The 22,782-nt window shown below is 46.0% G+C and overlaps 1 protein-coding gene across 1 annotated transcript; it reads left to right on the top strand.

Annotated features, from left to right (window-relative positions):
• The first annotated feature begins 5,722 nt into the window (after nt 1-5,722).
• Tcim (transcriptional and immune response regulator) lies at nt 5,723-7,068 on the top strand. The gene has a single exon (XM_075986369.1). The coding sequence runs from the start codon at nt 5,792-5,794 to the stop codon at nt 6,110-6,112; it is 321 nt and encodes a 106-aa protein (XP_075842484.1). The 5' UTR covers nt 5,723-5,791; the 3' UTR covers nt 6,113-7,068.
• The last annotated feature ends 15,714 nt before the right edge of the window (nt 7,069-22,782 follow it).

The raw sequence follows: 22,782 nt of genomic DNA, 5'->3' as shown, positions 1-22,782 counted from the left end.
ACTGGTCACGTAGATGTTTCCTTTAAAATACCTTCACCAGCTCTCCTCTTTATTGCAGGGATTAAAAAACGGTCAGGCATCCAGGTGTAAGCTGGGAGTCCCCTTGAGCCACTTTTCAATCCCGTCTTCCAGCTCAGTAGCTGAAAATAGTTAGACAAGGAAGGGAGGAAGCAGGTGCCAAGGGCTTACCAGCGGTGTGGAGTTTCCCTTGGCTAAGAGCACGGGTCAGATTTGTGTCACATTGCTGGCTGATAGAAACTGACGTTGTTTCCCTGTGGACAGGCTTGTCACCTAAACAACTTTGAAACTCCTTCATGTCTCAAATTCATGTGAATGCTTTTAGGCAGCCCTTCAAGAGTGCTGTTCAATACATACATACATACATACATATATGTAGTAGTATTTATTGTACATATACATTTATATGTATACACACATATGTAATATTATTTAACAGTTTTATTATGTAATATATATTGTTTAAAGAGCCAGAATTCATGAAGACGGAGCTTGTTGGGGATTTGAGAATACTCTGACATGGGGTTTAAGTTCACAGACTTCAGAATCAAGGCATTCTGGATCAAGTCTTCAAAACTGGAAGAGAGTATTCAGCTCTGTCTGCTGCAATAGAAAATTGCTACAAATTTCTGTGTCTTAAAAGAACAAAAGTTGTTATCACACATGCTAGGAAGCCTGCAGTCTCAACCAGTTAGTTTTCAGGGATATAGTCCTTCGCCCCCCCCCCCCCCCCCAGAAGGAATCAGAGGACTGGAAAATGCCTACTCCTTGGTTTGTGGTTCCATCTACCATCTTGAGAACCTCGGCTCGGTGTCTTTCATTTCTGACCTTCTGCCTCTCTCTTGTAAAAGACTCTTGTCACCCAGACTCCTGCAACAGGGTGACTGGCAACACCTCAAGACTCTCAGCTCGTGCTTGCAGAGTCTCGTTGGCAGATGCAATGCTGCAGAAGTAGCCAGAAATTGTAGCAGCTCACATTCAGAAAAATCCAGTTATAACATGCATTAGCATGACTGTTATGGGGTAAGCAACCACCTTCTCATTGGATTTATGGCACTATCACTAGGAGGGAATTCATGCCTGTTATGTAAACCTGGCTAAAACCGATGACTATGGATGTCATAGGCTCTAGGCAGGAACCTACTACTGTTTTGTTAAATGAATATGGTGTCAAATACATAAATATGTCTTCTAAATATTTACTTTTATGCACATAGGTTAGTGCTACTAGTGCCAGAGAACAGGTCCAACCAGAAAAACTTCTGTTTGAGGTGGGTGATGGTTAATGCAGAGACTTACGACTGGACAAAGTACTGAGAATAAGTGACCGTTGCATGCTCATCCCTAAGGGGGGCATGTGTTTCAATCTCTGTAAGACTCAGGGGGTATCACAGATGAGGAGGAATTAAAAAACACAAGAGCCAGTGAAATGCTGCCTTCTGCACATGGCAAGGGAATGGTATTCATGAACTCACAGGAGCTGTGGCCACCTGCACAAGGCTATTCCAGCTAACGTTCCAGCCTGGATAGAGAAGGGGATCATGAAGTCCCCACCCTTCTCTGAGGAGCAACTGTCAGTTAATGGTTGCTGGAGAAGGGAGAATAATTTTCTTTGGTGGTGTAGCCACTGATAAATTGCCTGTGCTTCCATAAACAAGCAAAAATCCCTCCTCATACTCATGCATGCAGCCCTAAATAAACGCAGTGAGTCACAAGAAAATAGAAAAACAAACAAAATAAAACACAAGACACGTACGTAAGAGAGGGACTTAATGGGAAGAATAAAGGATTCGTCAGGGGTGGAAAATGGATGAAAGAGGGAATTGAATTCAGGGTGAAAACAACCAAAATGCATTATATCCATGTGCAAAATTATCAAGGAACTTTTAAAAATTAAGAAAAGCTACTGGAGTGATTTCAAGAGTTATTCTAAGAGAAGTCACATCAACTGGTCTATTGAAAATCTCTTGTCTGGGTGCTGGGTAGAGCACAGAGAGCATTGGTGGGGTCAAGAATGCAGGTGTGGGATATCCCTCGGTATGCTGTGAATACCATTGGTTAATAAAGGAACTGCTTTGGGCCTATAGCAGAGCTATAGGGGAACAGAGCTAGGTGGGGAAAACTAAACAGAATGCTGGGAGGAGGAGTTGGAAAAATGCCAGGTAGCCCTACTGGAGGCAGATGCTGGAACTTTAGCCAGTAAGCCACAGCCACATGGTGATACACAGATTGATAGAAATGGGTTTAATTAATATGTAGGAGTTAGCCAATAAGAAGCTAGAGCTAATAAACCAAGCAGTGATTTAATTAATACAGTTTCTGTATGATTGCTTCAGGGCTAATTTTGCAGACAGGAACCAACAAGCAGCCTTCCTTCCAATACTTGGTCTCAACCTTGTTGAGAGAGGATAGTGTCACAGGCTCGTAGCATGAGGAAGCAAATCTACAGAAAGAGATCACAGGCTAGGCTTTATAACAGAGAGTCCTGAGGTTCTATGCCTGCAAAGGGGTAGGAAACAGGGGTTGGCAGAGGGAGAGCTCAGCCAGTACCACTAATGTTCTGAAGTCCACTTGACCTCTCAGTGCCAGGAGAACAGCAGGATGGGATTTTAGCATCTCATGTTGAAGGTCTCCCAACTAACCCACTCCTCCCTCCTAGTAACCTATTTCTCCTGGTGACTCCCACTGCAGTCGTCAGTGATGGCCATGACAGCTGCGCTCGGGAGCTCTGGCTCGGACATCATCTGCAGTAGAATTTTGGCTTGCCTGTTCTTGTCTTGGTCTTGTGCAGGCAACCATAAGTCACTATGAGTTCCTGAGTGCAATGGCCTGACAAGTACCTAGGACACCTTTCCACAGACACTCCTTCTAGCCTGTGGTTCTTTCAGTCTTTCTGCTCCCTCTTCTGCAGTGCTTCCTGAACCCTGTTGGAGGAGGGTTACAAATGTCTACAAATGTGCTACAAATGTCTCCAGTAGGATGAACACTCCACAATTACTTATCCTCTGCACTCTGACCAGCGGCAATCTGTGTTTGTTGCCATTCACTGCAAAACCAATGCTGAGAGTTGGGATGTGCACTAATCTGCGGGTGCTGGGAGTTAGACAGGGTCTCATCTTTTTAACACAACAGATATGTGTGCCATGTTTTTATACAGCCACGTGAAGGAAAATTATGCTTCGGAGTATGGGTGTAGGCTGAGTATCATTTAGGAGCCATCAATAAAATAAGTCATAATAGAAAGTCAGAGCCTGTATAAGAATGAGCTCCTGCAACTTTGAAGAGGGCTAATAGTTGAGTTACAGACATTTCTTGTCACCATGCCTGGCACATACTAACATCTCAATAAATCGTTGTTTCCATAACGGTAATGGTTCGTGCTCTAAGAAGAAATGTCCTCCCCAGAAGCTTCTGCAGAAGCAGTCACCCACGGCTCTCATTGTCCTCCTACCTCACTTCTGACCCTCTAATCCTCTTGGCTTTTCCTTCACGTTAGGCCCAGAGTCAGGAGCATTTTAACTTGTCTTATCTAGGTGACTTGGAGGTCTCCCAGCTGATCTTGCTCCTCCCTCCTAGCTAAGAAGTGATAGCTCTTTCAAGTCGTAAGCAAAATCATCCCATTCTTCAGTGTGTCCAGAGGCTAACCATCTCGTGTGGAATGAGATCCGTCAGGATGGGACTCTTTGGGATCATGGTCTGGTTTGCTGTCTTCCTGGCACCACCTTCTCTTCCTGGCCTGGGCTCCTCCAAACCCCCTGCCCCAGTTCACTGTGTCCCAACCACACTGGCTCCAGCTATCCACACATTTGCACTGTGCCAGGCCTCTGTACTTACTGCTCCCCCTCCTGCCACAGATGGCACTCCAGCTCCCGCCCCTATCTCCCTCAGGTCTGTACAGGTTACATGAGAATATACCTGTGCGGGATAGTCTTATGTCACCTTAACACAAGCTAGAGTTACCAGAAGGGAAGGAACCTTAATGGAGACAATTAGATCTAGCTGCGTGGCACTTCCACTTCCTTAATTAGTGATTGATGGGGGAGGGCCCCAGCCCGTTGTGGGTGGTGCCATCCCTGGGCTGATGGTCCTGGGTGCTATAAGAAAGCAGGTTGAGCCGGGCGGTGGTGGCGCACGTCTTTAATCCCAGCACTCAGGAGGCAAAGGCAGGCGGATCGAGACCAGCCTGGTCTACAAGAGCTAGTTCCAGGACAGGCACCAAAAACTTCAGAGAAACCCTGTCTCGAAAATCCAAAAAAAAAAAGAAAAAAAAAGAAAAAGAAAAAGAAAGCAGGTTGAGCAAGCCTTGGGAAACAAGTCAGTAAGCAGCACCCCCTACGACCTCTGCATCAGCTCCTGCCTCCAGGTCCCTTCTCCAATTGAGTTGTTATCCTGACTTCCTTGATAACGAACATGATATAGAGGTATAAGCCGAGTAAACTCTTTCCTCCCCAACTTGCTTTGGTCATGGTGTTTCATTACAGCAATAGTGACCCTAACTGAGACACACCCCTCTCCCCTAGCCTCCACAAACCCCAGTCTTCTTTCCTTTCCAGGCTCATCCAACTCTGGGGCGTTTTTATCCATGGGGGATGTTACTTTCAACCCTATGACAATGAGACTCAGGAATACCCCTTTCCTTTCTCCTAGTAGGATGTAAACTTTATTAAGGTAAAATGGTGATTTTATTTCTATGTTATCAATTAAATTTTGAGGGAGGGTATTCCTGTGTGACTTGCTCTGTCCTGAAGCTTGCCACCCTGCCTCAGTCTTCCAGGAGAGATGGGAAGATAGGCGTATGACTTTCTTGACTATGTAAGAAATAAATAAAGGCCCATACTGATTTCTTAGAGGACCAGAAAGTACAGTAGAGATCTGCTTCATAAAAGGGAGTCTCCAGGCCAGGCGAAGGAAACATTTAGTGTACCATAGCCATACTTGTCTGGGTCTTGTAGGTAGTAAAAGTAATACATTGAAACTCTTAATGAAGATAGCATCACCCTACTTATGCTGAGTGATCCCAAAATAAACCTCAAAACAAAAGGTCAGCTCCTTTCTTATAGGCATTAAGTACTCAGAGTGTCCCATGAGCTTCTGCTCCCTGCTTTTGGATAGCTGTTGCTATCAATCCCCACACAAGTACCTACACAGTTACTGTTTAAACTGCAGTTTCCTGGGGGAGAATTGTACACAGTTTGAGACACATAGTTTCTGACTGAGCCGTGTCAGTGTTCTGTCGGAAAAACCTTGGCTCTAGAACCAGAAGTCCTCCAAAGTATTTTCCCTGACTTTCCCAGCCTGGCTCAACAAGTAGCCCTTCCCCTGACAGGGCCGCCCCAAAGGCAGGCAGCCCTAGGCTGCCAAGGTTTGGCGAGCAGTTTTAAACTTCTGGACTAATTGAAACTCCCTTGAGCTTGGCAGGGCTCCTTTGCTTCAGTTGTTGGTGGAGATTTAGAGCCTCTGTACTCTTTTTTGTCTCTTCTTGCCTCAGCTTCTGGAAGGCAGAGTCAGTTTGTAGGACACGCTGTTGTCTGGGATGTGGAGAGGGAAGCCTATAGCCGGCTCTCCAGCTTTGAAAGGCGTTCCTACATCCGGAGCCAGATATTTGGCAACTCAACTGTTAACTTTCTGTGGTTTTTCCTCCCTGGGATCAACGTGACGTCACCAGTGTAATTTGAGTCCGGAGCTTTGTTCACACTTTAAATAGCAGTCCAGGGACGATTTTACACAGACTCCCTGGAAGCGCTCAAGCTGAGCTGGGGGAAGACTCACATCGATGAAAGCAAAGAGAAGCCACCAAGCCACCAGCATGTCCTCGTCTCTCCGAGTAAGCCCGTCCATCCACGGCTACCACTTTGACACGGCCTCTCGCAAGAAAGCTGTGGGCAACATCTTTGAAAACATAGACCAGCAGTCCCTGCAGAGGCTCTTCAGGAACTCTGGAGACAAGAAGGCAGAGGAGCGGGCCAAGATCATTCTTGCCATCGATCAAGACTTGGAGGAGAAAACACGAGCTCTCATGGCCCTGAAGAAGAGGACCAAAGACAAGCTTCTCCAATTCCTCAGACTGCGGAAATATTCCATCAAGGTGCACTGAGCATAGCAGGATGGGTCAGGAGCTTATCTGCCAATGGACCTTTAAAGACAGACCCAGCCAGCGAGCCTGCCAGCCCGGGCAAGAGCAGCGTCCCGGGCGCGCATATGCTTGAGCGCTTCTTCCATCAGGACCCCGAGGATGGAAGGGGACAGAGCACACCAGCTACAAAGACTCCAACTCCTTGCAGCCCTGAGCTGTCAGACTGAGGGCAAAGTGCCTTCAGCAGGCGTTGAGAACTCTCCCAGCCAGAAAGAACTGGCTTTGCTCTGGTAGGAGAGGATGGAAGCACGGAACAGAACGTGACAGACAGACCGGGACTGGCAGAGTGCACCCAGGGTCACTGGCAAGGCCCTAAGACTGAACTAAAACCAAACTTGGTTTTTGGTGGTGTTGTTTGGTTTGTTATTTTGTTTTCTTTTCCTTTTCTTTTTTTTTTTAAATTGTCAAAGCAGATAGGGAGAGGGAGGAAGGAGGAGGAATAACAAACCTGAATGGTTTACTGAGTTTTTAAAATCTGAATGTTTAAAATGTGGCTAGACCTCAATGCTGTTTATTAGCCAAGATTTTTAGAGATCAGTAATTGATTGCTTACATTTGTTACAATGCCTAAGAAAGTGTATCGGTGTTAAAGTCAGGGGACTGGGTACTTTGCCCAGCCCAGGAAAACCCACACCACTGTCTACATGTTTCTAGAGGATTTGTATACATTTCAACCAGGTTTGCACAAAGTTGAAATAATGGGGCTATCCATAAATCTGAAGTACTGTGAACAATTTTTTAATGTTTTTTACTCTCTGACTAATGCTAAAATCTAATCTAATTAAATGTCCTAAAGATACTGCAGCCATCACTAGAAAGTGAGCATGGGAGACTTCAGAAGATGATGTGTGGCCTTTATAATTTATTACACATTATAAGTGATATGCAGCCCTAATAAATTATTATATATAAACGTAGCTTCTCGTGGTCTGTGCTGATTGGTCCCACAGGAAAAAGTCTAGATTGGTAAGTTTGGATCATTCTAAACTTTAATAGGGGGCTGAGTCTAAAGCTGTAGGGGCTTTGAGAGCAGTCTTGTGGAGACTGCCAAACTTTCCCCAAACAAATTATTGCACCAAGTATCTACAGAATTTCTTTGCCCCAGTTCTAAATGTTGTGGCAGGGATATAGTTATCCACAGAGTAACTTTGCAACATTGCTTTTATATATCCATTATATATTTCCATGTTTGTGGAATCTCTCCTCTGTCATCATAGCTGATATCCGTGGGTACCCACTTATTTCTTCCTGATCAGTTTGATTTGAAGTTAGAGTAAATAAGGATAAAGTTTCTGTGGGTTAGTATAACTTTACCATCTCTTTCATTATTTCTGCATTATTTATAATAAAGCATTTCTAAGGAGGCATACACAAATGCCCACTGTGCTTTCTTAACAGAAAAGCAAAAACAATCCCCAGAAATTGTTTCAGCGAAAACCTACCAAAAATTTGACTACAGTATTTCAAAACACATGACCTATCTGAAATCTTCAGGAGGGTTAAAAGCCAGAATTTTAAATACAAAACTTATAAAAGGAAAGAAAGGTGGTAAAATGCTATATTCAGCTATTAGTTATGAAGCTACTGAAGGTCATTACAAATCATCCTTATGGGACCCTTAGGGTTGTAGACAGTGTTTGATCATTTGGCCAGCATGTGCAAAACCCTGAAATTCATTCCCAGGAAATAAGGAAGAGGTGAAGGGAAAGTTATTCTAGTAGTGTGTGTGTGTGTATATGCGTGTGCAATGCCCTTGACCATTTTTTTCTGGGAATATTATTCATAATCATCATCATCATCATTATCAGATTTTCAAAGACAACCATGACATCAAAAGAATTTAGGACCCACAGAGGCAGGGCTTCACAGGGAGCAGTCAGCTAGCCAGAATATGATTATGAAAGTGGAGGCTGTGGACAAGCCCTCTGCTCCATCCTCCTGTCTCTCAGCCTGATGCACACCGAGCTAACTAACTGCTGTCTGCGTGTGCTCGGAGTAAGTTTCCCGTTCCTTATGGGAAGCCTCACGGAGGACTTTTAAGCTGCACTTTATTCAAAGACAGGGCTGGGCAAGGCTGTCTGGGCTTGAAATCCTACCACTCAGGAGGATCATGAGTTTGAGGCCAGTAACAGTCACTTTGTGAAATGATGTCTTCGAAACCCATCAGCCCACCCATTCCTCCATGCATCCCAATAAAGGAGGTACATCTCAGGTGCTGAGCTTAGAGCCTGGGTTTAACCCACCCCAGGCCCTCAGAACTGTCTTCTGCTGCTGTTGTTTTTCAGAAGAGTGTGGTGAGGGCTTGGCTTTTTTACACAGGAACATTAAGTTGTATTAACTTTTTTGTTGGCACCATCTTGCTGTTATTTTCTGATTTCAATGCCAATGCACAAGGAAGAAAAACAGAAACTCCTCCAGCAGGTTGTCCCAAGCACTCGTCTCTCCTTTGGGGAGAACACAGAGTGGGAGCGGTGTGATTGTGCAGGAACATTTTAGGTACATGAAGAACATTGTATAATGTCAGATGAAAGTAGACATTATCAGAAAAGGGAGACTGTGGGGCCAGAGAGATGGCACAGTAGTTCAGAGCACACACTGTTCCTGCAGAGGACTGGTTTGGGTTCCAGATACAACACATGTGACTCAAGATTACCAGTAACTCCTGATCTGATACCTCTCCCCTCAGTGGGCACCTACACTAATGTGTACAAATTCACACACACACACACACACGCACACACACACGCATGCAATCCAAATTAAATCTTAAAAAAATGTAAAGGATGATTAGTTCAGTCCTGAGTTCTATTTCTGACATGGGGAGAATCAAATCAATTGTAAGATCTTGTAATAAAAGAAATAAAGCATAAAGGGCTCAGTCGCTCATGTATTAGCTCATTTGGATCATAGCAATAACTAACTTTTACCAAGACCTAGTAGGAGTGGCCAGATAATTCTCTGTTTTTGTGATGTAAGTGGTGAGAGCAAGCATGTCTGCATTTGTGTCTCCCTGTACACACAAGGCTGTAAGCTTCAAGAGTTGAGGAAATTTGCCAGTGACATATAACTCCAGGAAGAATGGCCTCCATGCGCAGACAGTGGCTTTGACCATGTCACCAGGACGGACAAAGCTCCCTCCTCCTCTGTAGTTAGCGATCAGTCACTTTGTTTTCAGCTGTGTCTGTCTGTCTGTCCACCACAGGGACATGTCGTAGTTAACCATTTTGGTAGTGTCATACAGCTAAGGCAGTATTGTGTTCGCAGCTTAAAGCCAAGGCCAATCTTCATGTCTCCTCCAAGCAACTAAGGGCTTAGGTCTGGTTTTCTCTTTAGGCATGTCAGAAAGCATAGGCTCACTGATTTATTGATCCAGCTTCCTACCTTCTCACAGCAAAAGGAAGCCCAGTAGCAGATGGGATTTACTGAGAAAGGTCTAAGTTATGTGTCTAGCTACGCATTCTTCTACTGTCATGGGGAGCTCTGAATGTAACTGATATTTCCCTGAGAAGCTGGATTTGCTAACTTTAAAGAGAGGCCCACTGTCTGTGGCTTCTGTGCCCTTGCAGACACATCAGACACCTTCGTGCTTGTACACAAGTTCCCAGCATGAGCTCGGTTTTAGGTGACCCTTCATGAATGGGGAGTTGAGCATTAGGGGCTGACTTTGTAGCTTATCTGATCTCATAGCCTTCACCTAGAGGTGTGAACCAAGGCCAGAAAAGACACTGCTTCCTGTTAGAGTATTGACAAGGGCTTTGAAACAAACAGGAATGAGTCATTGGAGCAGCAGAAACTGTAATTGTGGCTGTAAATGCATGGGTGTGTGTGTCTGAGTGCGTGTTTGCTTATGTGTGTAAGAACATGTCTTCTGTGTGTGTCTAAGCATGTCTTTCGTATGTGCCTGTATTGGTGGTCTGTATTTATGTGTGGACCTGCACATACCTGCATATCTGTGAGTGTATGTGTGGAATGTTATGTATGCATCTATGTGCATCTGTGTGTCTGCGAGTGTATGCGTGTCATGATGTGTCTGAATGTATATCATATGTGTGATGACTGTGTGTCTTATGGCTGTATAAGTGATATATCTGTCTGTGTGACTGAATGAGCAGACTTGTGTCTGGTGTGTGCGTGTATGTGTGTTTGTGTGTGTGCATGAGAGGGGAGAGAGAGAGAGAGAGAGAGAGAGAGAGAGAGAGAGAGAGAGAGGAGAGAAAAACACACAGACTGACAGGTAGACAGAAAGGAACAAAGTATGTTTGTCTGTGTGGATCTATGAAGTGTGTACTTATGAGCATGTATGTGCCTGTATGGATATGTGTCTGTATCTGAGTGCACACATATGTGTGACTACATTTGTGGCTGTGTATCTGTGATATCTGTATGTTTTGGTCTGTGAGCCAGTATGCCTGTGTATGTCTCCTTGACTGTATTATATGTTCATGCGTGGATGTCTATGTGTGCATGTGTCTACACTGCTGTGTGATCCTGTCTGTGTGTGGGTGGATGTCTGTGTGTGCACGTGTCTACACTGCTGTGTGATCCTGTCTGTGTGTGTGCGTGGATGTCTATGTGTGCACGTGTCTACACTGCTGTGTGATCCTGTCTGTGTGTGTGCGTGGATGTCTATGTGTGCACGTGTCTACACTGCTGTGTGATCCTGTCTGTGTGTGTGGGTGGATGTCTATGTGTGCACGTGTCTACACTGCTGTGTGATCCTGTCTGTGTGTGTGGGTGGATGTCTATGTGTGCATGTGTCTACAGTGCTGTGTGATCCTGTCTGTGTGTGGGGGTAGGATGTCTATGTGTGCACGTGTCTACACTGCTGTGTGATCCTGTCTGTGTGTGTGGGTGGATGTCTATGTGTGCACGTGTCTGTACTGTGCAGGGTAGATTAGCACATAGTCCTAACCTGACAGATGCTTCAAGATTTGATGGAGGAGCAGCAAACAAGAAGGAAAATTTTTTCCCGGCCCACAGACATATTGACCATGAAGGCAAGAAGGCCAGAAAGAGTGGTTCATGCTTGAGTCTCTATTGATTGCGACTAGGGGGACTAAGCAATAAAGAGTGACAATCAAAAGAGACTAGGCCTTTAAGGACAAGTTAGGATCGATCTGTCCTGAAAGCAAGGGGAAGCACTGGGGACTTTACGTATGCTAGTAACACTTGCTAGCTGGTGGTGCATATCTGGCCTTGAAAAAATAATGTATTAAACAGCAGCAGAACTCACGGTCAGCTCGCAAAGATTCCTCTAGAACCCAGTGGCCTCTTCCCTGTGGGGCAGAGGGAAAAGGCATGCGACTTAGTGACAGCAAGCCACTACATGAAAGCTATTGATGACCCAGAAGACCCTAAGCAGAAAAGGCTGCAAGGTGAGATGGGGAAACAGCCATCTTACAGACTTCCCAGCCTAAACTTTCAGATTTGTGGCTGTCTAGATGATGTGTTGAGTCTGACTCTTTTGCTAGTAAAAACAGCTATCTGGCTCTTCCCACACGGGCAAGCCTTCTGAAGTTTCCAGGCACTTGGTGTGTCTCTCACAATCCTATTATAATACCCTGCTTTGGTGTGAACACACGTTTGGTAGATACAGTTTAGAAACCTACAAGCAAAATTACCTTACAGAATTTTGGCAGTAAACATTGCGTCCCTTAAAGTTTTGAGGAGCTTAGAGAAAGCAGGTTTTTCCTGTAGCAACGTGTTCTCTACACGCTACACCAAACACTGCAGACACACCTCCTGGGGCCCAGAGGACCTCCTTACCCCACCCCCACACTCTAGGCCTTGTTTCCTCTCTTGAGGACAGTCCCAGTGTGCAAATATCACCATATTGAGGTGGGACTTCCAGGGAGGGAGGATTCCTAATTCCATGGACAAATTCCTTTCTTGCTTTTGTCTGCGACTAGAAGACATCTGCCCCATTTTTGTCCTCATAGTCTTCCCCAAGGTTAATGATAAACTGGACCTGCCTAGCCTCCCACAATCAGCTGGTGTTTCACCAAAAGAAAGAATTCTCTCTCTCTCTCTCTCTCTCTCTCTCTCTCTCTCTCTCTCTCTCTCTCTCTCTCTCTCACACACACACACACACACACACACACACACACACCAAAAACCCAGTGAGAAGCTTTGATTGTTAGCAACAGTCACCAGAGGCACAAGGCCAGGGAAGTGGCCTTGTGCGGGTCCCCTGTGCTTACAGACTCTGTCTGTTCTGGGTGGTTGGCACTTCCGCCCAGACTCTCTGGTAATGTTTCGCCCACTTCGACTTCTACTCAAGGGCAGAGTCACTGAGGCCATCTCTACTGTGGGCAGAGCTGTAACCGTCTGTGGGCTTTCCTAATCCCAAACCCTCCGATCATACAGCCCACGACTCGGTATTCACAAAGCTCCGTCAGAGTGTCAGAACCCTTCCTTGGGTTACACTGCACCTTCCAGTCCTTTATAATATAAGACCAAGAGCGAGGGTCCATCCCACTGCACTGTAGCTTTTCTTAGCTTAGTGATCCTGTCCTTCATTAAAAATGTATGGCTGGGAAGATAGTTGATGGTAGTACTGCCTTGATTATAATGATTGCAGTATTGTAGGCGACCCCTTCACTTTGCTGATGTATTTTCTTTGGATTTAATCCAACATTTGGCATACATATATGTTAACCAGGAGGTGTGGTTCTCGTCACTTCCTTTCTCATCCTCCTGAAGTGTGTCTGTCCTTAGAGACTATTTATGCCTAACTCTTACCCCTTGAGAGGTTTGGGAGAACTCTGTGGTTCTGGGGGAGGCCTTCCTACTGACGCTAGGGAAATCCCAGGCCCGGGCACTTTTTGCAAGCCTGTTCTTAGCAGAACCCTATGGGGAGCCCTTTCGAATCCTGGTTGGATTTAATGAACCAGAGTTTGGGGGGCTGGAGCCTGCTGCCTCCGCTCAGCAATTGCTCCTTGGGTGGTATTTCGGCTCAGTCAGATTGAGAACCACTGACCTAGATTAAAGTGACACGCTGTGCTTACCGTAAAGACACGGCTCATTTCTATCCATCCAATCATCCCCAGCTGCATTGCGGGCCTCAATACAGTTTGCAAACCATTAACCCAAGGTGTGATTTGTCCCTTATCATGAAATGTCTCATTCTCATCATATCTAATCCAAACAATACCATTACTTTGACTTTCTGTTCTAGGAATCAACCTGGTTGTGCCATTCCTTACTGTTGACATTATTAGTGAAACTCCACAGAGTATATCGTCTTAGCAATCACTGTGCTTTTCTTTTCTGTTATTTTTGTTTGCCTTTTTGAGGCAGGGTTTCTCTGTGCAGCCCTGGCTGTCCTGAAAGTCACTCTGTAGACGAGGCTGGCCTCGAACCCAGAGATCTGCCTGGCTCTACCTCCTAAATGCTAGAACTAAAGATTTGTGCCACCACCGCCCAGCCTCACTGTGTTTTTCAAAGAGGGGACTGTCTTTACCCCTCTTCACATATTCCCCACTTGATATTCTAGAAGATTCCTCCTTAGTCCAGACAACTTAGTCTGTTCAGAAGAATGATTAATGCTCTTCACTAGCAGTCATTTATGTGGGTTAGAGCACCAGCAGCAGTTACGGGAGCACTCTCCTCCTGGAGGTTCTCATCCACAGACACGCTACAGGGAGCACGGAAGACAGCCTGGAGGAATAGGGGACGCCTGAAATCACCAGCAGCAAGACAAACAGCCATGACAGTACGCCAAAGAGCAATCTGCTTTCTGATTCCCCTCTCCTTGACCCTGTCTGGTGACAGCTAGAAACTTCCTGTCCATGCCGTATGACGGACAGCAGAAAGACCAAGTAGGATGATTTGAAGATTTGGGTTCTAGTCCTGTTGCAGCCTTTTATTAGGTGCATGGAATTTTGAGGAAGTTAGGTATGCTTTATTAAACCCACTTAATTATCAAAAACATTAGTAGTGACAATAGAATATTTTAGTTTGTTAGGACCACCATTGTTACGGTTTGAACCTGGAAGGTTCCTGACTTAATGTCTTGAATAAGCATTCTTAAAGAGTGTCAGTGTTTTGAAAGTCTGTGGAACTTCCGGAGGTAGAACATACCTGATATGTTATAGAAGTCATGTATTAGTCATGGGCACTTGGAAACAGACCCTGGCTCAGATAAGCTCTCTGCTTCCCAGTCTACCACAGTGCGAATGGCAATCACCGTAGGTTGTTTTATATCTGACACAGCAGCTGCATCTGAATCTACTGTTGTTTCAGCCAGAGACTGCGCAACCGCAGATACTGGCTTGTGTCTCTGGTCAAGGCAGGACGCTTACATCCCACCAGACGAGGCTCCTGCTGCTGCCACCGAGTGCAGTTTTTAACTAAATCTCTATAGTTCTATTTAGCAGTAAGGCTCAGGAGTCAGAGGCGGGGTGAAAACCTGCTAGCTCAGAGAGGCTGAGTAGCAGCTAGCTGCCTTTTCCTCTTCCCTGACATCTCTGAAAAACACCGTCCAAACCAAAAGAGACTACCACACTCAAAGTCCCTCCCTGCTGTTTCTTCCAGTCTCTCATCAGTTTCCTGGACTCCCCCTGCCTCTGTGATTACTTTCTGCCAACTGGTTGTTGGCTCTACCTCCTGACTCAAGGTTGATTTTATTTAACGCAAATACCAACTTGGGGTTCACAGTGTTATCACGTAGCCCATAACAGCCATATTGGCCCTTGGCCGTGAACCTCACCACGCATTCCCTGCCTTGATGACTGTGTAGTCTAAAACCATGAGTCAAAGTAAATCCTCCCTCCTTAAGTGGCCCTGTCAGGGACTGGGCCATAGTGACACCAAGCATAACTAATACATCCATTGACTGATTAGCTTCACGGGGAGTTTTACTTCTTCTTTGGAGGCTGTGCATGAGGTCAGGGCTGCTGTCGCCTGTGGCTCCTTCCTATCTGGACAGCAGGCTCTCAAGCCTTTCACACGCCCATCCTCCCTCAAGCCTTTCACACGCCCATCCTCCTGTGTGTGTCTAATGTCTGCGGCTTAAGTGCCCTTCTCATAAAGATCAGTCAGTCATACTGGACGGGAGCTCAGTCCAATCATAGAATTTCCTCTTTCAGAGTCTAGCAACACAGATTTGGAGATCTTTCAACTGATGGATTGTCACTGCCGTTCGACTCATAACACTTTGTGCTTGTTTCTCTTGATTGCCGTAAGTCTGACATAGCAACCCATGCGGCAGTTAAGCCCCTGGTTAAGTGCCCGGAAGGGTGTGTGAGCGCTGCTCTTGGTTAAACATTACAAACGCCTCGAGCACAGAGCTTTATGTGGTACAAGACACTTCACAAGTGTTTGTTCAGTTTTTAACGCGAACAGATATCACTTTAACACAGGTATTTGTCTGAGGTCTCAACACTACTCTGTGAAAGTACTTGGGCATCTCCCGATCACCGCAACCTCTCAAAAGAGGGCTCTGTTCTCTGCGCCCCATCAGCCAGAGCCACGGCTCATGCTGAAGGAGCTGTGTGAATGACAGCATTTTTGCCAAGGCATTTTGCCACCGCTAAGCACTTTGCCTTCTTTCGTGTAAGCACGGTAGCTTGAATTCCTTCAGGGGAAGCAAACACATTCTCTGATCCTTTGGGAACCAGCTTGGCTGACACTCCAGTCTGTTGTTTTTGATAAAGCCTCTGTATGTCTTGGTACAGATCTAAGACAGCTGAACACTGTGTCCTGGCCTCTTCCAGTTTGAGCCCTATCACAACCAGAGATTGCCACAGCCTGGGCGTTTCGTTCGGGCAAGCATGACAGAGGGAGGGTAGTTCCCCAACAAGGAAAAGGCTGTGCTGACCACAAAAGTAACTTTATATATCTTACCTTAGAGGGAAAGAATTTCAGAATCAATGGAATGGTTTAGGCAGCTGCACAATTTGCTCTTGAGAAGTGTGGGAACTGGGGAAGGAATTCTTGCTTGTGTTTCACCAACCAAACTTTATTGGGTGTAGATTTCAATTACCAACTACAAAGATCATATTGTGTTACCCTAAATAGTCATTTAATAAGATGAATTGGTTAAACTGTATCAGTTAAGTAAGTGCAGGATGTTACATAGGCAAAATGACAATTGGAGTATCTGACTTTTGTCTTGATTTTTTTTCAGTCACAATGATTAGCCAAGAGTGAATGGCTTTTTCTTCCACATTTGAAGACCAAGCCTAACATGTTAATCTGTTTCGTTCCTGAAAGATATCAATGGGTCTACATGCAACTGAATAAATTTCAAGCCTACATCTCTTTCGACTCCTTTACAGCTGTTTCTTGTTATTTTAAACAGATGTAAAAGGGCTGAATTGTAATTTTAAATTTTAAAAGCTTGCTGCTGCTCTCAGAGGTGTCTGTGAAAACACGGGACTAATGAGACATGATGGTTGCTCAGGCCAGGCTGGGGTGGATCGGCTGGCTGCATTACGGCTCAGACCTCTGCAGGTAAGCTAAGAAAGAGCAGAAACTCAACATCCTGGGGACGGCAGCCGAGAGACTCAGGAAGACAGTCATTCTAAGAAAATGCGCCATCTGCAATATAAAGAGTGACTCTTGATTTACTAATTGATGGGCGAAGTTGAACCCCTAAATAACAGGACAAAACACAAAGGAAGGCTAAAGGAGATGGAGAGCCCTGAGGACATTCACCTCACCTTGGCAAGCTTTGACAGACTTTCCACAGCAGAGCTCACCTCCTGACCTCAGAGACACATGTGTACCACGTGTGAGAGATTACTCCACCACTCAGTGACTTGAGGTGAACACTACTGTGCTTAGCACGTAGCTCTGTGTGGGGCCCCGTTCATCCTTTGACCTGAGCCCATGTCACTGTCTTCTGCCAGGTTCTCTGGTGCCTCTGGTCAGCTGGTGGCTGGATGACATGTGGTGACCTCACTCAGATGACTGGTGACTGGTAGGCCCTTGGCCATGGTGTCCTGATTTCTACCACTTTGGGCCCCAGATTAGCACTGGGTACTCAGCCATAGCTCTGCTGTCTATACATTTCTCAACTCCTTCCTGTTTGTCTGCCTCATCGCTGTGTTCTCTGCTTACCACCCACCTTCTCCGTGAGCTCATCTGAGTAACTGCACTTCAGAGCTGAGAATCAACCCCCATGACTAATGAATGCAGCTCTTCAAACTCCGCCACTCTCTCCCAAATGCTGCCTCACTTGCCTCTGTCCCTAGCTTGGTCTTCCATATGGTGCGAATGTGCTCAGGCAGTGTTCAGAGAGCATCCATCGCTGTTTCTCTGTGACCCCCTTGGTGGGACAGGAAGAACCAAGCCTTCATGCCCAGTCTCACGTCTGCAAAAGTGCCAAAGCAGTCAGCAAAAATCGGCAGAATCCTGCCCAACTGTAATGTCTGCTCCATAGGAGAAGGGCAGGTGACGTCACCGGACCTCTGAACTCGTTCACTGAATAACCTCCCTCTGGAAAGGTTTTAACATTAACTGCCTGTTCTGTTTCTGGGGACAGTGGACACGCTGTGATGCCGGCCTGGGGGAGACAGACTGACTCAAGGCAAAGAATTAATGGAAGCATATGGCTCCTGCGAGCAGGAAACGCTTTGATAGGCCTTTCCTCTTTTTGTTACCCGGAGAGCCTTGACAATAGACTCCATCTTGAGCAGCTGCTCCGGCCCCGGTGATGATCACAGCACATTTTCCGCATCAGACTTGCAGTCTGCACCAGGGAGTGCTCAGGAAGGCGCGGTCACAATGTTGGGGTCTGCCCTTGAGCCCCCACACTGGACAGTGGGTGGAGGCTGCGCCCTGAAGACATCCAAGGATCCTTTTGGCATGCGGTTCAGGAAGTCCATCTGCTGCTGCTGTTCCTCTGACCTTTAGTTAGAATGCTCCCTAAACTGGAAAGAAACTATCAGAAATAAGCTAAAGCCAAACTAGCTTGGGCTCTATGTTCAAACCAAGTCAAATCTGTAACTAGGTAAAGAAAGTATCCTGATATTTTATTTTATCTTTTGTTTTTAGTGCCTGGGTATACAGTATCAGGACTCTATGGGATGATTCATAATTTCATTTAATCTTTTCATCATTCCTGGCAGACAAGTATTATCGTCTCCACTTTGCAGACAAGCAGACTGAGGCTCATTGAGCCCCACCAGCTTTCTCAATGCTTATCTGACTTCATCAGAAAGAAAAAGTCAAGTCAAGGACTCCATCTCAGTCCTACACAAAATCTCACCATTATCTTCAATGAATCCCAAACTCTGGTGTTTAACAGTTTTTATTCCCCGTTTCTGTATTTGGTGTCAAGAGACTCTTAGAAACTTTAGGAATAAAGAGGCCTGGCTCCAATGATCCACCCCGTTATGTAACGTTGTATAAGTTACTTAACTTGGAGGCATCCAGCACCTTCTGTGGCTTAAGGAACAAGGATTAAACGGAACTTCAGCCATCCTTGTTTCTGTATTACAACCCAGTCATAAATGTTTTATGGACTTTGTGGCCATTAGGAGAGCCACCAACACACTGTAACAGGAGTGACCCAGGAACTAAGTGTCACCAAAGGCAGAGAAAGTAGAATCCTTGCCCCCTCTGGTTAGGCATTGTCATGGAACACAGCATGGCTGGTGTTTAGAAGCCTTGCTCTAGAATGGCCACATGACTCAGCAAGCCTACTCCTGGTTCTGCGCCCCGAGGACTGAGCAGTCATGGGTGCACACACACTCTTATGACCCTTATGCCCATTAGGCCAAAGCCGGGGACGGTGCACACATCAGTGGATGAACGGGTAACAAAGAGTTACACTTGGAAAGGAGATGTGATTCAGCCTTAGAATTCTGACGCACGCCAGCCCTGGGTGAGTCCGGAGGACATCACGCTGAGGGAAATAAGCACAAAAGGGCAAGTCCTGCCAGCTCTCAGAAGCCCAAGTGAAGTCTACAGGGGTGAGGGGGTGGGAGGACAACTCAGTTTGGGGTGGGCAGAGGGGAAATGGAGAGTTGGATGTCTCTGGAGTCTTAATGTGGAAGGAGAAGAGTTTGGGACTTAGTGCTGGCTGACATGAATACGAATGTGTGTTGTCGCACTTAGCGCTACACCTAAATCACCTCAGATGGCAAACAGAACCACATTCTAAAGAACAAACAAAGATGCTTGTGGTTGCATACAGCTGTGGCCCCAGCACTGGCAGGCTGAGTCAGTCTGATCTCTAGTCAAATCAGCCCAGACTCCACAGTGAGTTTAAGGTCAGCCTGGATTACGTAGGAGAATCAAAGCTTTAAAAATCTCAATAAAAACTCAAATAAACAAACAAATAAATATTAAAAAATAAGTAAGTAAACTTCATTTCAAATAAAACTGAAGTTAACAATTAAGGTTGGATCTTAGTACCCATGTTTAAGTATATGCTCCTTTCTTGAAGTGTTAGGGTCACCCAATTTTATAATCGCTTTTAGGGATTTTTAAGATCTTGTAGCCTCTATAGGCAGGAACTGTGAGCAAGCCACTCGCTGTACTCTGCACCAGGGTGAATGGGATGTGTGGTCATGATTATGACACAAGATCAAGACAGATGTCGGTAAATAAGACAATTCTGTAACTGGAGAAGCATAGCAGATCCGAGACAATTAGATCAAGACAATGCTGCAGGATCCCAGGCAGTGGTGTCAGCATGGCTGGCCAGGGGAAGCCACAAAGTGTCTGTGGTACGGTGATGTGAGCAGTGGCCCTGGGGAATTCCAGGCTGGAGAAAGGAACGGTTTGACGTGCGTGCGTGCGTGTGTGTATGTGTGCGTGTGCACGCGCGCGCCCACGTGTGTGTATGTGATGTGTGTTTAAAGGCAGGCTCTCTCTATGCAGCTCTAGTAGGTCAGGAGCTCATTTCGTAGCTGGCCTCGAACTCATAAAGATCCACCTACCTCTGCCTCACATGTGCTGGGACTAAAGGAGTATGTCATTATGCCTGACTGAATTTGTGTTTTTAAAAGGCCATTCTGGCTTTCTTTCTACCAAAGGAAGCAACAGCGTGAGTCTTCCCGGTAGCTATGGGACTGAGTAGATTGGAGACCGTAGAAATGGAGGTGGACACAGTAGTTAGATTTTTCAGATCATTTGGGAGGCAGCATCAACAGACTTGGGAGAAGTGCTGGCAAGTCCGTAATTTTCACCAGCGCTACCACCGCCATCCTCGGGTCTCTCAGTATCCACTAATGTCCTGTTCCTCTTGTAGCCCACAGTGTGCAGCTCTTGTTTCTCAATGTGCCTTTCACCCTACAGCTAGCTCTTGCTTTCTAAGGCATCACTCTGCAAGACTTGATCGGGTAGCCCAGTGGTGGGGCCCTTGCCTATGACTTTGATCTGATGGGGTTAGTCCAGGGGTGGGGTCCTTGCCTATGGGTAGCCCAGGGGTGGGGCCTTTGCCCATGACTTTGATCTGAGGGGTAGCCCAGGGGTGGGGCCCTTGCCTATGACTTCTATCTGATGGGGCTAGCCCAGGGGTGGGGCCCTTGCTTATGACTTTGATCTGAGGGGTAGCCCAGTGGTGGGGCCCTTGCCCATGACTTTAATCTGAGGGGTAGCCCAGTGGTGGGATCCTTGCCCATGACTTTGATCTGAGGGGTAGCCCAGTGGTGGGGTCCTTGCCCATGACTTTGATGCCACACCACTCATGTAACTTCTTCATACCTCAGAATTTTTATCTCAGTGACAATATCCCTGAAATAAAGATGAGGGGAAGAAGGGTTTATTTGGCACAATGTTTCAGAGATCTTCCTGACTTGGGGCCTGAGCTATGGTTGAGCATCATGACAGCAGGATGGGGTAGAGGGCAATAGAGGAGACTCTTGACCTAATGAATACAGGAAGTCAAGAGAGGAAGGGGCTGAGGGTCATAGTTAACCTTTAAAGACATGTCCCCGGCGACCTATTTCCTCTAATTAGGTGCTCTCTCCTTAAGTCTCCACGACCTCTGAAATAGTGCCACCAGCTGGGTACAAGGCCATAGCTGGGCCCTTATGGGGTGACGGGGTATGTCATGCTCAGACCGTAATAGTTTCCCTGCAGAATCAGGTTCACCTCCCCAGCCTGGCATCTAAGAGTCTTTGCAGGTGGAATCAGAATTTGGTTGGAATGCTGATGGGGCAAGACTTCACACTTGAAGCTGTCTAGCATTCAGTTGTAGCTGCTGAGCGAGCAAGTAACTGAAGAACCACGTCAAGCTGACAACATTGGCCTGTGAATAGCCAGGGAAGCCATCGCTCTCACTTCTAACAATTGCACAGCTGAACATAGGCAGTGCCATTGTTTCTTAAGGCCAAGATTTAGGAGATGCCAAGATGAATGGTCCTGCTTTCAATTTTGATAGTAGAATTGGAGGAGGGAGGAGAACGAGGGTAGACACCTCTACAAACCATTGTAATGTAAGACAGTAAGCACCACACAACGAAGTACTGCAATAACAATGCTAGCTGGAGAAAGTATTCCCGGCCTAGAAGCTGTGTATGTCCCGGCTTGATTGAAGAAAGCCTTTCTCATCCTTGGCTGTCTTTTCAGTCTGTTTGTGCCTTGTCCCAGCTGGCAGAAGTCTGGCTTCTGGAATGCCGGGTCTGGCTGTGGATCTTCCAGTAGGCTAAGGTCCCATCCTGTGTTGGGGCCCAATGCTGCTCAATCTTTACCATGCAGATTCTGAGCTTGGAGGATTCTGGGGAGGATTGCAGCATTCTCTGACATTCTGCTTTTCTAACAAACTTCCCAGGGACGCTCTTGATGGGCCTGCCAAGCAGAGAGTGGTGGTAATTCTGTAACTCCCTGTAAACAACCCTGTCTGCATTTGCTAAGAGTGAGACTCTGTGCTTTCCCCTTGAGTGAGCTAGCATCTATGGCATTGGGATCCCTGCTGACCTGCAGCTCTCTAGCCTGCTACCGCTTCCTAGGAGCTAGGACAGCAGGTGTGTTCCAAGTTCCAGGCTTCATCAGGCGCTCTGCCTCTGCCCTCCCTGGTGGGTGCTTCTTCCCAAGTCTCTTTCCTCAGGGAATCAAAGACTCCTTGAAGGAGAACCAGGGCTGACTCACCGAGATCCTCAGATGGTAGGCATCTGTTTGTCATAGGGCTAGGCTTTAATAAATATTTGCTCAGTTGGATTCGAATTAAAATACAATTGCATGTGGAAGAGATGTGTACATGCGCGTGCTTGCGTCTGGGAAGTAAGTGTATCTGTATGTAATGGCTTGTTCAATGAGTCAGCACAGGCAGTAAGTCACCTTTGAGTTATAACAAAATATAGACTGCAGTTATCAAGGTTATCAAGGCAAGGAAATAACCTACAATATGTATTTGATGAAGACTTTTCTTTTTTTGATTGCTGATACTAGGCCTTCAGACCCTAAATCGTGTCTTGTGCATAGTGAATGATCCAATAACTATCTTTCAAAGCTAGAAAAAGAAGATACTGAACCTCTATTCTCTGAATAATCGCAAATTTAGTCCCTGGAAAAGGAAGAGGCTAAATTGTGGTAAGAGCCATGTTTTTGCTAGGATAAGGAGAAAGCCAAACAAATGGTGTTTGGGTCATTTTCTGCCTTAAAGAGAAAGCCAGAGAACCCAGAACTCCCTCCCATATATTAAATTCACATTACACGTTCCTTTAATGAAGAACCTT

The sequence above is a fragment of the Microtus pennsylvanicus genome, chromosome 9 (genome assembly GCF_037038515.1).
Source record: "Microtus pennsylvanicus isolate mMicPen1 chromosome 9, mMicPen1.hap1, whole genome shotgun sequence".
NCBI classification, from domain to species: domain Eukaryota; kingdom Metazoa; phylum Chordata; class Mammalia; order Rodentia; family Cricetidae; genus Microtus; species Microtus pennsylvanicus.
This window is presented reverse-complemented; position numbering and strand designations above follow the sequence as displayed.

Coding starts and splice junctions, on each gene's coding strand:
- Tcim (XM_075986369.1), top strand. CDS start 5,792: ATGAAAGCAAAGAGAAGCCACCAAGCCACCAGCATGTCCTCGTCTCTC.